At 46.8% G+C, this 13,900-nt stretch overlaps 1 protein-coding gene across 1 annotated transcript; it reads left to right on the top strand.

The window, feature by feature from the left end:
* Positions 1-10,598: 10,598 nt before the first annotated feature.
* On the top strand, positions 10,599-13,022 carry LOC125549135 (hapless 2-like). The gene is made up of 3 exons (XM_048712618.1): positions 10,599-11,044; positions 11,127-11,310; positions 12,763-13,022. Exons 1-3 carry the CDS (start codon positions 10,717-10,719, stop codon positions 12,776-12,778), a joined length of 528 nt encoding a protein of 175 aa, XP_048568575.1. The 5' UTR covers positions 10,599-10,716; the 3' UTR covers positions 12,779-13,022.
* Positions 13,023-13,900: the final 878 nt, after the last annotated feature.

Genomic DNA, 13,900 nt, shown 5'->3' with positions numbered 1-13,900 from the left:
TCCTGCCTGGGCTCAGCGCGCAGGCCACATGGAGGCCCATCTATCCCGGTTCTGGATTGAACTGGGACTAAAGAGTCAGGGCATTAGTACCGACCCTTTAGTCCCGGTTCTGGAACCGGGACAAAAGGCCCTTACGAACCGGGACAACAGACCCTTTTTCTACCAGTGTAATAGCATATATTATATTATGCCCGGCTTTAAGATGTTCCGATTAGCCGTTTGGAGCTTTATTAATTTATTTATAGCCGGACATAAATGCCTTGGGTCTAAGATCATCTCCACCCGTCCCCCCAAGGAAGGCCCCCCAAGCACTTTTTTTAGCGCCGGCAGCAAAAAATGCTCCTAGTCAGGCCCCCACGACCACGTTTTTCGCCGGATTTGGCTAAAGTTACGGCCGGCGCGCGCAAGTGAAACCCAAGAAAGCGGGAGGCAGCTGGGGGCGCCGGCGCGATACTTTCGCTGCCAAAGGCCCACTGCCAACCTCTCTAAATCTCTCTCTCCTTCTTTTCCTGACTTGGCCCACCATGTGATGCATGCAAAAAAGCTCTCTCCCGCATGCCCGCCTCGCTCCTCTGCTCTCTCTCCTCTCTCCCCTGCTCCTCGCTCCGGCGATCCTGGACGCCCTCCACCGGCGAGCCGGCCCCGTCTCCCCTTGCTGTCCTCGCCCACATCTCCCCGGAGGAGCCGCAAGCGGTCGGCCCCGTCTCCCGTCACCGGCCTCGCTCGCATCTCCCCGGAGGAGCCGCAAGAAGCCGGCCCCGTCGCCCGTCGTTGGCCCCCCATCGCGTCTCCCCGGAGCAGCCGCGTCGTGCTGCTACGGCTCGTCTCCGAGCGTAGCGAGCGGCTAGGCGGACTACCACTACTAGGGAAAACCTTATACACAGAATCTTAGCAGCAGCGCGGCATAAAAACAGGCGCTGCTGCTAAGTAGTAGCAGCGCGGCTACGGAAAGCTCGCTACTGGTGCAAACTTAGCAGTAGCGCGTGATGCTTAAACCGCGCTGCTACAAAAATCCACCGACAGTACACAACGACATAAGTTTACTAGTAGCGCGGTGCCAGGGAGCGCGCTGCTGCTAATGCCATAGTAGCAGCGCGCTTTTTTGTCACCTCGCTGCTGCTAATTTTGAAAATGTGCACATGGTTGGCCCATTTAGCAGTAGCGCGTGACAGGAAAGCCCGCTGTTGCTACGCTCTTAGCAGCAGCGCGCTTTCTCTCCCACGCTACTGCTAAGACGCAGGACCCACCACCTTTTCCACCTCCCCCTCCCCATCTCCTCTCCTCCCTTTCCCCTACCCTCCCACATCCTCCCTCTCTCACTCTTCTTCTTCCTCAATACTTCTCCCCCCATTACTCTCCCTCTTCTACCTACCTATCTCTCTCTTCATTACTCCTAGCTATAACTACACCACCTCCATTAATTCATCTCCTTTCTCTTTTTCCTCCCCCCTCCACTAGTTGAAGTTGTCTCCTCCCAAATTAGCTAGCTAGGTAGATGTAGCATTTAGTTAAGTGACCTATTTGCCCCCTAACTAGATCATTCTTTGTCAAGAAGAGCTTTGTGCACTTTTGACCTCGCTACATCATCATCTCCACTGTGTGCTCGATCTCGAGATAGAGGTGTGATTAATATTTCATGCTTTTGCAAAATGGAAATATGTTTATGCATGTGTGCGTGATATTTTTATGGAAATTGTGTGTGTGGCATGAGTTGACGCCAAATTGTGCATTTGAGTTGCCTATGTTTTGCCGAAATGTCGATTTATTTCCAAATTGTGCATTTGAGTTGACACATTGCTTGGAATGGCTTCTCTTTTGGAACCTATTTTTGCCAAATCATCAGTTGCTTGATTTTTCAGTCGGGGTATGTGATGAAGCTCTAACCCCTCAAATTTCTTCTCCAGCTTTCTCACTGCATTGCAATAACCAGTCATGGCTGGACTTCTGACATCCCACTCCTTCATCACCTGATTAACCACCAAATCTGAGTCGCCATAGACCATGAGGCGACGGACGCCAAGTGAGATGGCCATGCGCGACCCATATAACAGTGCTTCGTATTCTGCCTCGTTATTGGAGGAATCAAAATGGATTTGAAGAACATATCTGAGTTTATCTCCTCTGGGGGAGACCAACACCACTCCTGCACCGGAACCACTTAGCATCTTGGAGCCATCGAAAAACATAGTCCAATGCTCCGAGTGAATCTGAGTCGGCAGCTACTATTCAATCCACTCGGCGATGAAATCTGCGATTGCTTGGGACTTGATAGCTTTCTTTGCCTCAAACTTGATATCAAGGGGAAGGAGTTCAATCGCCCATTTTGCCACTCGACCAGTTGCATCCCTGTTATGCAGGATCTCTGATAATGGAGCGTCGCTGACGACTGTAATGGAATGATCAAAGAAGTAGTGAGCAACTTTCTTGGTGGTCATATAGATCCCATATACAAGCTTCTGATAGTGAGGATATCTTTGCTTCGATGGGGTCAGGACTTCAGAAATATAATATACTGGGCGCTGAACTTTGAAGGTTTTCCCTTCTTCTTCCCGCTCGATCGTAAGTACCATACTGACAACTTGTCCTGTGGCTGCAATGTAAAGCAGCAAAGGCTCTTTGCTGATTGGGGCAGCAAGCACCGGCTGGGTGGAGAGCAGAGCTTTGAGCTCTGCAAACGCTGCATCAGCTTCAGGAGTCCACTCGAACTTGTCGGACTTCTTCATCAATCGGTAAAGAGGTAATGCCTTTTCACCGAGACGAGATATGAATCGACTTAGGGTGGCCAAACAACCAGTAAGCTTCTGGACATCATGCACTCGCGCAGGGCTTTTCATTCGGAGTATAGTGCCAACTTTTTTTGGATTGGCGTCGATTCCCTGTTCGGAAACGAGAAAACCGAGTAACTTTCCGCCAGGGACTCCGAATGTACACTTTGATGGATTAAGCTTGATATCATACCTCCTGAGGTTGGCAAAGGTTTCAGCAAGGTCAGTCAGCAGGTCGGAACCCTTCCGTGACTTGACCACAATATCATCCATGTATGCTTCCACGTTCCGACTGATTTGAGTGAGTAAACACTTCTGAATCATCCTCATGAATGTGGCTCCAGCATTCTTGAGGCCGAACGGCATGGTAACATAACAGAAGCACCCGAATGGAGTGATGAAAGCTGTCTTGATCTCGTCAGGTCCATACAGACGAATCTGATGGTACCCGGAATAGGCGTCTAAGAAAGACAGTCGCTCACATCCCGCAGTCGAGTCGACTATCTGGTCGATGCGGGGGAGAGGAAAATGATCTTTCGGGCAGGCCCGATTGATATGTTTAAAGTCAATGCACATGCGAAGTGACTTGTCCTTCTTGGGGACCATGACAACGTTGGCGAGCCACTCGGAGTGGTAGATTTCTCGGATGAACTCCGCTGCTAAGAGCCGAGCCACCTCTTCGCCAATAGCTTTTCTCTTTTGGACGGCGGACCATCGAAGATGTTCCTTGACAGGTTTTACTTTTGAGTCGACTCTCAGGCGATGCTCAGCCAGCTCCCTGGGAACACCAGGCATGTCAGAAGGCTTCCATGCGAAGATGTCCCAGTTCTCATGGAGGAACTGGACGAGCGCTTCTTCCTATTTGGAGTCGAGTGTTGTCGAGATATGAGTCGAGGCGGCGCTGGGGTCGGTCGGGTGGATGTGAGCTGTCTTCGTGTCACAAGTCGACTGGAAAGCTGACTCTGTAGCGGGCTTCTTGGCTCGCAACAGATCACTCGGGTCTGCAGTCTTCTGGTATTCCTGCAACTCCACCACTGCCATCTGTGCGTCGGCGATCTTCGAACCCTTCTAAAAACATTCTTCCGCTTTCTTCCGATTGCCCGTAATGGTGATCACACCTTTGGGGCCAGGCATCTTCAATTTGAGATACACGTAACATGGTCGGGCCATGAAGCATGCATAAGCCGGCCTGCCCAAAATAGCGTGATAGGCACTCTGGAAGTCTACAACTTCAAATGTCAACTTTTCTTTACGGTAATTCTTGGAATCACCGAAAACCACATCAAGAGCAATCTGGCCGAGTGATTCAGCCTTCTTCCCAGGAATGACTCCATGGAAACTCATGTTGCTGGCACTGAGTCTGGACATCGGAATGCTCATCCCCTTCAACGTCTCAGCGTATAATATGTTCAAACCACTACCACCATCCATCAGGACTTTGGTCAGTCGAGTGCCTTCAACAACTGGGTCGACCACCAAAGCTTGCCTCCCAGGGGTGGCGATGTGCGTTGGGTGGTCGGACTAGTCGAATGTTATGGCAGTCTGAGACCATTTCAGGTAACTAGGTGTCGCCGGAGCGACCATATTCACCTCTCGGTTAATAACATTCAGTCGACTTTTGCTCTCAACATTAGCAAAAATCATCAGGGTGGAATTGACTTGAGGGTATCCATCATCACTGTCTTCTTTGTCCTCGACCTTGTCTGACTCCTTTTCCTTACCCTTGGGCTGCTTGCCCTGGAACTACTGGATCAAAAGTCGACACTGCCGAGTGGTATTATTCGGGTAAATAAAATTACCCTCTTCATCTTTATTCGTGTGGATGAGACACGGTAAGTCCAACACATCATTTCCCTCCTGGTCTTTAACCTTTTTGGGGTTCCAAGGACCTTTAGGTTTCCCTTTAGACTTTCCTTGGGCCAAAGCTAAAGCTTCCCTAGGAGCCGCTGGCTCGGCCTTCCGCTTCTGCTTCCGATTGGAATTGCCTCCGGTTTCTTGGGCGACTGACTTGAGCTTGCCACTTCTGAGTCGATCCTCGTCTTCACCATTAGCATACTTGGTGGCAATCTCCATCATCCGATTCAGGGACATGTCTCCGGTTCGACTGAATTTCAAATTTAGCTCTCTGTACTTGACGCCTTCCTTGAAGGCACAAACTGCTTGGTGGTCAGGCACATTTTCCACCTAGTGATGTAACGTGATCCATCTCTGGATGTAATCCCTCAAAGTTTCATTCGGCTTCTGCACACAAGACCGCAGTTCCGTCAGTCCTGCTGGTCGCTTGCATGTGCCCTCAAATGTGGTGATGAACACTCGAGAGAGATCTTCCCAAGTGTAAATGCTGCTTGGCGCTAACTGGTTTAGCTACGCTCTGGCCGAGCCCTCCAACATGAGAGGCAGGTGCTTCATGGCCACTTCATCATTGCCGCCGCCAATCTGGACGGCCACTCGGTAGTCCTCAAGCCAAGTATCAGGCTTGGACTCGCCAGTGAACTTACTGACTCCAGTCGCCAACCTGAAATTGGGAGGGATCACAGCAGCCCTGATGGCTCTACTAAAGCACTCTGGTCCCGAAACATGTACTCTGCTGCTGGCAGGCGCATCTCTGTCATGGCCTTCTCGGTGAGCTCTATTCCTATCGAACAGACCCTGGACGAGGATGGATCTCGCGTCAAAGCCTGGCCCTCTGTGGTCGACTGGAAACCTTCGCCCACCACTATGGGGGCGCCTGTCATCCTGCTGGCGAGGCACATATGACCCGCTCCTCGGGGGAGGCGTGGGCACTCGATGTCGACCGTCACGATCGACTCGGTGATCATACTACTCATGGTTTCCATACTGGTCGCGCCGGTCTCCGCGTCCCTCACGCCTCGGGGGCGATCTCGGGCTGTGAGCCGACTGGACTGTGTCCGCGGCAACAGATCTGCTGTGGATTCTGTTCCGCGACTGAGAAACAGCGGAATTCTGATCTCCTGCTGCCCGGAGTAATGCTCTGATATGCAGCAAGCCTCTGCCAGCCTCCGACTGGGAAGGCTGAATCGACTCCGCTGTACGGGCCGCAGCTGCTAAATTCTGAATCGGAGTCCGATATACCTGCGGGGGCGGGAAGAGCTGACGTCGACTGGATTCGGGAACCCGTTGTCGCGCACGCTCGTCGAGTGCTCGCTGGAGGTTCTCCAGTCGAGTGCGGTCAGCCAAGTTTGCCAGGCGCGCGTCCTCCAAGGCGCTAGCCTTGGGGGTTTCTCCAACGATAGGAGTGTGCAGCGCATCCATGTTCCGGCGGCGAAGTTCTTCTCTCTGCAGCGACGTGAGAGGCTCGGGAAGATACTCCTCATGGGGACGCGACGGGTCGCCTCCTCCTGCGCCTCCGTCAGTGCAGGTAAAACCGGGGGGACTAGGCGGTCCGTCGACCATCAGAACCTCTGCCGCCGGATCGCTACTGTCGCACTCGGATGCAGTCTCTTCGGAGCTAGTCGACAGGTCGAACAGGCCGTAGAGGGATTCGTCGGGCTCGATCGCCGTGACTTGAGGGGTGGCCGACTGATGGGCCACCGCGTGTCTCACCCACCGCTGAAGTCTCGACCAACCGGAGCGCTTGCGCCGGCGGGAAACGGGGAGGGAGGACAACACGGGAGCCGACCGGTAGGGGGTCGATGGTTGCGGCAGGAGAACGCCGCGGACGCACGCGCTAAAGTGCGTTGCCCCGCGGACAGGGAGTGCGTCCACGTCGAGCGGAGCCTCCTGAAGCCAAGCGGAGTCATCAGCGATGAACGTGAGCGTGCCGAGACGGATCTCGCGGCCCTCCACCAAAACTCCGTCGAAAACCATGATGATTCGGGTCGTAAAAGATCGCAACTCCTCCAACAAAACGCTAAAACACCGCCCCACGGTGGTCGCCAACTGTCGTGGTTCTAGGTCTGACAGTAATGTAGGGGGTAAGTATGGAGAGGCGAGGTCTTAGCTATGGAGAGGTTGTAAAGACGCAAGGTTTACGAGTTCAGGCCCTTCTCGGAGGAAGTAAAAGCCCTACGTCTCGGAGCCCGGAGGCGGTCGACTGGATTATGTGTGTATGAGTTACAGAGGTGCGAACCCTTGTCTCGGAGGAGGGGGGTGGCTTATATAGAGTGCGCCAGGACCCCGGCCAGCCCACGTTACGAAGGGTTCAATGTACATTAAGGCAGGGCGTTTCTGGTAACGCTAGTAATAAAGTGCTATGATGACCATAAAAGCTACTTAATGACCGACCGTTAGCGTGCGGGGCGCCTTAGGCCTCCTGGCCGTTGAGTGGTTGGGTCTTGGTCGAGTGATTGCTTCTTGGTCGAGTGTCTTCGAGTCTGTCGAGTGGGACACCTTCAAGTCGATTGAAAGGTGATTTCTTCTAGAGATGTCCTTGGGTAGGGCAGTTAGGGCAGGTCCATGACCCTACCCTAGGTTCATAGCTTCATCAGCGGGCATGCGAGTTTACGCGCTCTAGAGTTGGGGGCCTTGGCCACCGCCCAAACCTCGACGTATCGCCATCAAACCATGTATTTATGATTAAATAGGTACTTATGTGACTATAAATGATTTTTGGAAAAAATAAATAGTAAACTATGAGGCAGCTGCAGTTCAAATTTGACCCGCTTCCTGCTGAATCGGCGGGAATTTGTCTTTTTCACCAGAGGTGGATCAAAACTTTTGACGCCCAACCATTTTGTCAATTATGCATTAAATATGTCCTAGTATTTTAGAAAAATGATTTGTTCCAATTTTGCAACAATTATTTGGGAGGTCCTTCACAAAAAACCCTCCTTTTGGGCACTCAAAAAATGGAAAATGGTTTTTTCATCCAAAAATAATGAAAACTTCCTTAGGCAATATTGTTTGCCATTCCAAGATGCACCCTTGTGCACAATATGAGATCATTTGAACAAACTATGCCATGAATGTGGCCATAGGATTGATCATTTGACTTGAAAGCCATGAATCTTCACGCATGATAGCTCATTTCTGAGAACACATTTTTAAAAGAATTGCCGTATTACAAGTTTATTATTTTTCCTGGTAACTTGGTCATATATAATGCCACAAAGCGAAGGTTTTCCAATTTTTTAATTTTTTTGATTTTTTTATGCCCGTTTCAAAATGTGTCAAAACGGCGGGAATGACTGTTCCTAGCTAGTGGTTGAATCTTGGAATTTTTTTGGTGTTTCTCTGATTAAATAGATACTTATGTACCTATAAATGATTTTTGAAAAAAATAAAGAGCAAACTACAAGGCAGCTACAGTTCAAATTTGACCCACTTCCAACTGAATCGGCGGAAATTTGTCTTTTTCACGAGAGGTGGATCAAAACTTTTTACACCCAACCATTTGGTCAATTGTTCATTAAATATGGCCTAGTATTTTATAAAAATGATTTGGTCCAATTTTGCAACAATTATTTGGGAGGTCCTTCACAAAAAAACCTCTTGTTGGGCACTCGAAAAATGGAAAATGGTTTTTTCGTCCAAAGAAAATGAAAACTTCCTTAGGCAACATTGTTTGCCATTCCAATATACACCCTTGTGCACAATATGAGATCATTTGAACAAATTATGCCATGAATGTGGCCATAAGATTGATCATTTGGCTTGAAAGCCATTGATCTCCACACGTGATAGCTCGATTTTGAGAACACTTTTTTTAAAATAATTGCCGTATTACAAGTTTGTTATTTTTCCTGGGAACTTGGCCACATATAATGACACAATGCGAAGGTTTCCCAATTTTTTGATTTTTTTTGAGTTTTTTATGCCCGTTTCAAAATGCGTCAAAACTGCGGGAATGACCGTACGTAGCTAGTGGTTGAATCTTGAAATTTTTTTTGGTGTTTCTCTGATTAAATAGGTACTTATGTACCTAGAAATGATTTTTGGAAAAAATAAATAGAAAACTATGAGGCAGCTGCAGTTCAAATTTGACCCGCTTCCAACTGAATCGGCGGAAATTTGTCTTTTTCACGAGAGGTGGATCAAAACTTTTTACACCCAACCATTTTGTCAATTGTGCATTAAATATGTCCTAGTATTTTAGAAAATTGATTTTGTCCAATTTTGCAACAATTATTTGGGAGGTCCTTCACAAAAAACCTCCTTTTGGGCACTCGAAAAATGGAAAATTGATTTTTTGTACAAAGAAAATGAAAACTCCCTTAGGCAACATTGTTTGTCATTCCAATATGCACCCTTGTGCACAATATGATATCGTTTGAAGAAACTATGTCATGGACGTGGCCATAAGATTCAACACTTGGGTTGAAAGCCATGAATCTTCATACATGATAGCTCATTTCTGAGAACACTTTTTTAAAATAATTACCGTATTACAATTTTATTATTTTTCCTGGTAACTTGGTCACATATAATGACACAATGCGAAGGTTTTCCAATTTTTTGATTTTTTTGATTTTTTTATGCCCGTTTCAAAATACGGTCAAAACGGCAGGAATGACCGTTCCTAGCTAGAGGTTGAATCTTGGAAAACTTTTGATTTTTCTCTGACTATATAGATACTTAGGTACCTAGAAATGATTTTTAAAAAAAATAAAGAGCAAACTATAAGGCAACTGCAGTTCAAATTTAACCCGCTTCCTGCTGAATCGGCAGAAATTTGTCTTTTTCACGAGAGGTGGATAAAAGCTTTTCACACCCAACCATTTTGTCAATTGTGAATTAAATATGTAATACTATTTTATAAAATTGATTTGGTACAATTTTGCAACAACTATTTGGTAGGTCCTTCACAAAAAAGCTCATTTCAGGCACTCAAAAAATGGCAAATGATTTTTTCGTGCAAAGAAAATGAAAACTTCCTTAGGCAACATTGTTTGTCATTCCAATATGCACCCTTCTGCACAATATGAGATCATTTGAACAAACTATGCCATGGATGTGGCCATAAGATTGAGCACTTGGGTTGAAAGCCATGAATCTTCATACATGATAGCTCATTTCTGAGAACATTTTTTTTAAATAATTGTCGTATTACAATTTTATTATTTTTCCTGGTAACTTTGTCACATATAATGACACAATGCGAAGGTTTTCCAATTTTTTGATTTTTTTTGAATTTTTTATGCCCGTTTCAAAATACTGTCAAAACGGCAGGCATGACCGTTCCTAGCTAGTGGTTGAATCTTGGAAAACTTTTGATTTTTCTCTGATCAAATATATACTTATGTACCTAGAAATGATTTTTGGAAAAAATAAAGAGCAAACTATAAGGTAGCTGCAATTCAAATTTAACTCGCTTCTTGCTGAATCGGTAGAAATTTGTCTGTTTCACGAGAGGTGGATAAAAGCTTTTCACACCCAACCATTTTAACAATTGTGAATTAAATATGTACTAATATTTTATAAAATTGATTTGGTACAATTTGGCAACAACTATTTGGTAGGTCCTTCACAAAAAAGCTCATTTGAGGCACTCGAAAAATGGAAAATGGGTTTTTTTGCCAAAAATCTCATTTCTCACGACACCTTTTAAAATATATTTATCTTTTTTCATGTTTGTTATTTTTTCTGAAAACTTGCTCACATTTTGGTGACATAATGAGAAGGTTTTCTATTTTCTTTTTGAATTTCTCAGGTCATAAAATAGCTGACATGATTTTAACACATTATTTTTAGGCAACTATGACCTATTTAGATGGTCATAACATCATACTACATTCTGATTGGTTCCTAGACGTCTCATGCGGATCGTGCATCATACGCCATCGGATGCTCGAGGATCCAACGGTCGTCCTCAACCCTTCCACACCAACCCCAAAACCCTAGCTGGTCATTTTCCATCCAAACCCCCCGCCTCCTTTCTCTCCTCGCTGTCTCGCCCGATGGAGAGAGAGTGAGAGTTGGTCATTTCTCCTCGCTGCCTCCTCCCTTCCAGATCGCTGCCGCCACCTCCCTCCAGCGGAGCTCGCCGCTGTCCATGGCAACGCCCATGCCCTACTCCCCTCCCCCTCCCCTTCACCCACCCAACCAAACCAACCAGCCCACCCGGAACCCCTTCCTCCTCCAAGAAAAGCAAATCCGTGCCCTCTCCCCTCGGATCCATGGCGCTGCTCAGCGCCGGCGCGGCCGCGGCGGCGTGGGTGGCCCGGCGGGCGCGCGTGGTCGCTCCGGCGCTGACGGCGGCGGTGTGGGCGTGCCAGATGGTTGTGGGTCGCCCCAGGGAGATCCGGCGTGCGCGGCAAGATTCACCTCTTCCTCCCTCCACCTCAAGCACCAGATCCACTCGGGCAGCAGCTCAGGCCACCGTCAGATCCACTCCTCTCATCCTCCTCCTCCTCTTCTCCTTCAATCTCCCCCTCCCTCTCACCCCCGTCTCTGTCTCTGCAGGTAGTATAGGAGGAACGGCAACCAGCGACGGGATGAAGCTGCAGGATCTACTGCAGGATCCACCACAGCGACGGGATGAAGCTGCAGGTAGTACAGGCCATGGCGACCCACCACAGTCTTCAAGACATCGACGGCTCTCTGCTGAAGGATCTGCTCCGAGCCCCTCAAGCCGCCCATCTTCAAGGTGATTCTCCACCCGCCACACTCCATCCATCTTCTTGTTCTTTAATTTTATTTCCCCGGATGGATTCCTGAGAGCAGAGTATACATCAGATGTGGCTGTAGCTGCTCCTCTCACTAGGCTGTAGGCTGCTCCTCTCACTAGGCTGTAGGCTGCTGTAGCACGAACTACTGCACATGGGTTGTTTTCTCTGAAATTTGTAGTATGTGAAGTGATGCCAGTGGAGTGGATTTGCATTCCAATGGCTTGAGTTGCAGTCGTGCCTTGTTTGCTAATCAAAGGGAAAGATGCTTCATCTGTTCTTGGTAGGATGAACAAATGACACCTTGTAGTTGCAGGGTCTTGATTGGTTGCGTGCGGCAACTGAATATGTAAAATTCACTCATTCAGGACCCAGTTTCCAATCTAGTCTGTGTATTAGTGACATGCTAGTTTGGCACATACTGCATATAGAAAGCAGGCCGAGTTTCCTGCCATCTACTCTGAAATTGAAGTCACTGGATCAACATTTCCATGGCATATGTTGCGTCTTTCCATCTATACTTTGTGAATGCAGTCATTCCTTGTTTGCTCCTCAAAGGAAAAGATGGTGTTCCGTTCACCTCTCTGAATGCTTCTATTGTAGAGCATAGCTTGCATCAGTATTTTTACCTATTTTTGACCTCTCGTTCTGAAATACATCTAGTAGGTGCAGCTAGTACAATGTTATTCTCCTACATATACCTATATATGCATCTGAAAGGGCAAGTACTTGGACGACCTTGACAACATCATACTGATTGTAATAACTTGCATAAGACTCTGTATTCGAAGACTTCTCACAATTTATAATGCAATTCTAAACAGTAGCATATGTCTATCTACCCTGCTGGGAATTTTCACTCTATATAAAAATTTGAGAGGCAAATGCTGGGAGTTTCAGTCTTGTCTGATGGCTAGGAACTCAACTCTGCTTCTTGTTGTTTGAGTTTCAGGCTTGTTGCATAGTTTGTAGCTTCAAGTGTACTCTGGCTTCTAGCCAAAGTGCACTACAAATTATTATAGAATTACAAAGTGTACTCAACATTGCACCATACACATTCTTTTCTTGTGAAATCGAATGCCATGACTGAGCATTCTTTTATCAAGTTGCTGTACACTTGCTCTGCTTGAGGCTACTATATAACTTGTTCCTTTTCACTTGATGTACATAGCATGCAAAATTAATTTTTTTGAGTTTCTCATTGCGTCATCTTGCTGGTGAAACATGCCAACCAAGGATCTGCGGCAGTCCAATTCCTATATGCCAGCAAGCATACATGATTCAGTTTACTATACGAAATATGGAATGCTTGTCCAGATTAAAAATAACATTGTTGCATAATGATCCGAGTTGGCTCTTGATTGAAACTAATTTGAAGCATTGCATTTTTCTTATAGCTGGCTGATACACTTTTTGCTGGCATTCTGTGGCAGCATTTGCAGATCTTGAGGCATGCATGTGGCTGGAAGAAACACTTAGGAGAAGCACCCTGACGTCAAGTAGGTCTCCAAGAAGTGAAGAAGCATTGAGTTCTAGCTCATTGGATCAAGTTATACTCTGATAGATAGTTATATTTTGATATTTAGTTGTGTTCTTGGTGGCTGTAAACCTGATGTGAAGTATGTTCAATTATAAACATGGTGTATGTTTGATTGTAAGGTGCCAAATTTGGTTGTTCAATTATTACTTCTGTTTTCAGTCAGTTCTGATTTAAATATATTTTTATTTACTGGAAAATCAAAGTTTGAAGAACATGACTCTGACCATTGGGACCCACTCAAACCCATCTGACTATTGGATCTGTCTTAAAAAAGAAATGTAACTAAAAATAGAAATGTAATTGTTGAGCCAAAAAGGCCATGGCCCAAAAACGAAAGGCCCAATTGTTGGGTCAGGCCAATGTAGAAATCAAAACTATTAGAAAAAATAACCCATGTAGCTAGAGAAAATATACAGTAAAAAGGCCGAATTGTTGGGCTAGGCCCAAGTAGAAAATCAAATTGGACCGGGCTGAATCTTGTGCCACATCAGATTGCCACGCTGGATGCCTACATGGCCTGGGGAGGTTGCTAGTGACCAAAATGCCATAGTAGACGTATTTTGGTCATAAACGTCTACGACCATTCCAGAAGAAAGGTCGCTATAGTCAGTTTATGACCGCCAGCTTTTGACCTTATATTTTTGGTCACAAAAGGTCGCAAATTGAGAACAGTGACCATTCAGTGACCAATAGTGCTGGTCACAAGTTGACATATTTCTTGTAGTGATCGCCCATTTCTTTCTCTCATGCTTGCATTAGATTTTGCTTCTGTTATTGTTTGCTCCTATTCTGATGCATAGCCTGTTTATTGTAACCTGTTGTTGTTACCTACCTGCTTAACCTAAACTGTTTAGTATAGGTTGGGTAGAGACCCATCAGAGACCCCCACTTTGTCCCGACTGCCCCGCTGGATTATCAGAAGACCTGATAAACGGGATCGAAGACCAGGCCCCGGCACCGCACATCACTTTCCCCTTAGTTGCTTGACACTACTGGGTTACTATCGAGTGCCGAGGGCGATACCTCTACAA

This window comes from Triticum urartu, chromosome 3, assembly GCF_003073215.2.
Source record: "Triticum urartu cultivar G1812 chromosome 3, Tu2.1, whole genome shotgun sequence".
Lineage (NCBI taxonomy): Eukaryota > Viridiplantae > Streptophyta > Magnoliopsida > Poales > Poaceae > Triticum > Triticum urartu.
The sequence above is the reverse complement of the archived record's forward strand: the minus strand, read 5'-3'. Positions and strand labels throughout refer to the sequence as shown.

What these genes read in the sequence shown, in the direction of transcription:
- LOC125549135 (XM_048712618.1), top strand. Translation starts at nt 10,717, where the DNA reads ATGGCAACGCCCATGCCCTACTCCCCTCCCCCTCCCCTTCACCCACCC. An exon ending in GGGCAGCAGCTCAGGCCACC is followed by an intron (nt 11,045 to 11,126) that starts GTCAGATCCACT and finishes CTGTCTCTGCAG; the next exon opens with GTAGTATAGGAGGAACGGCA.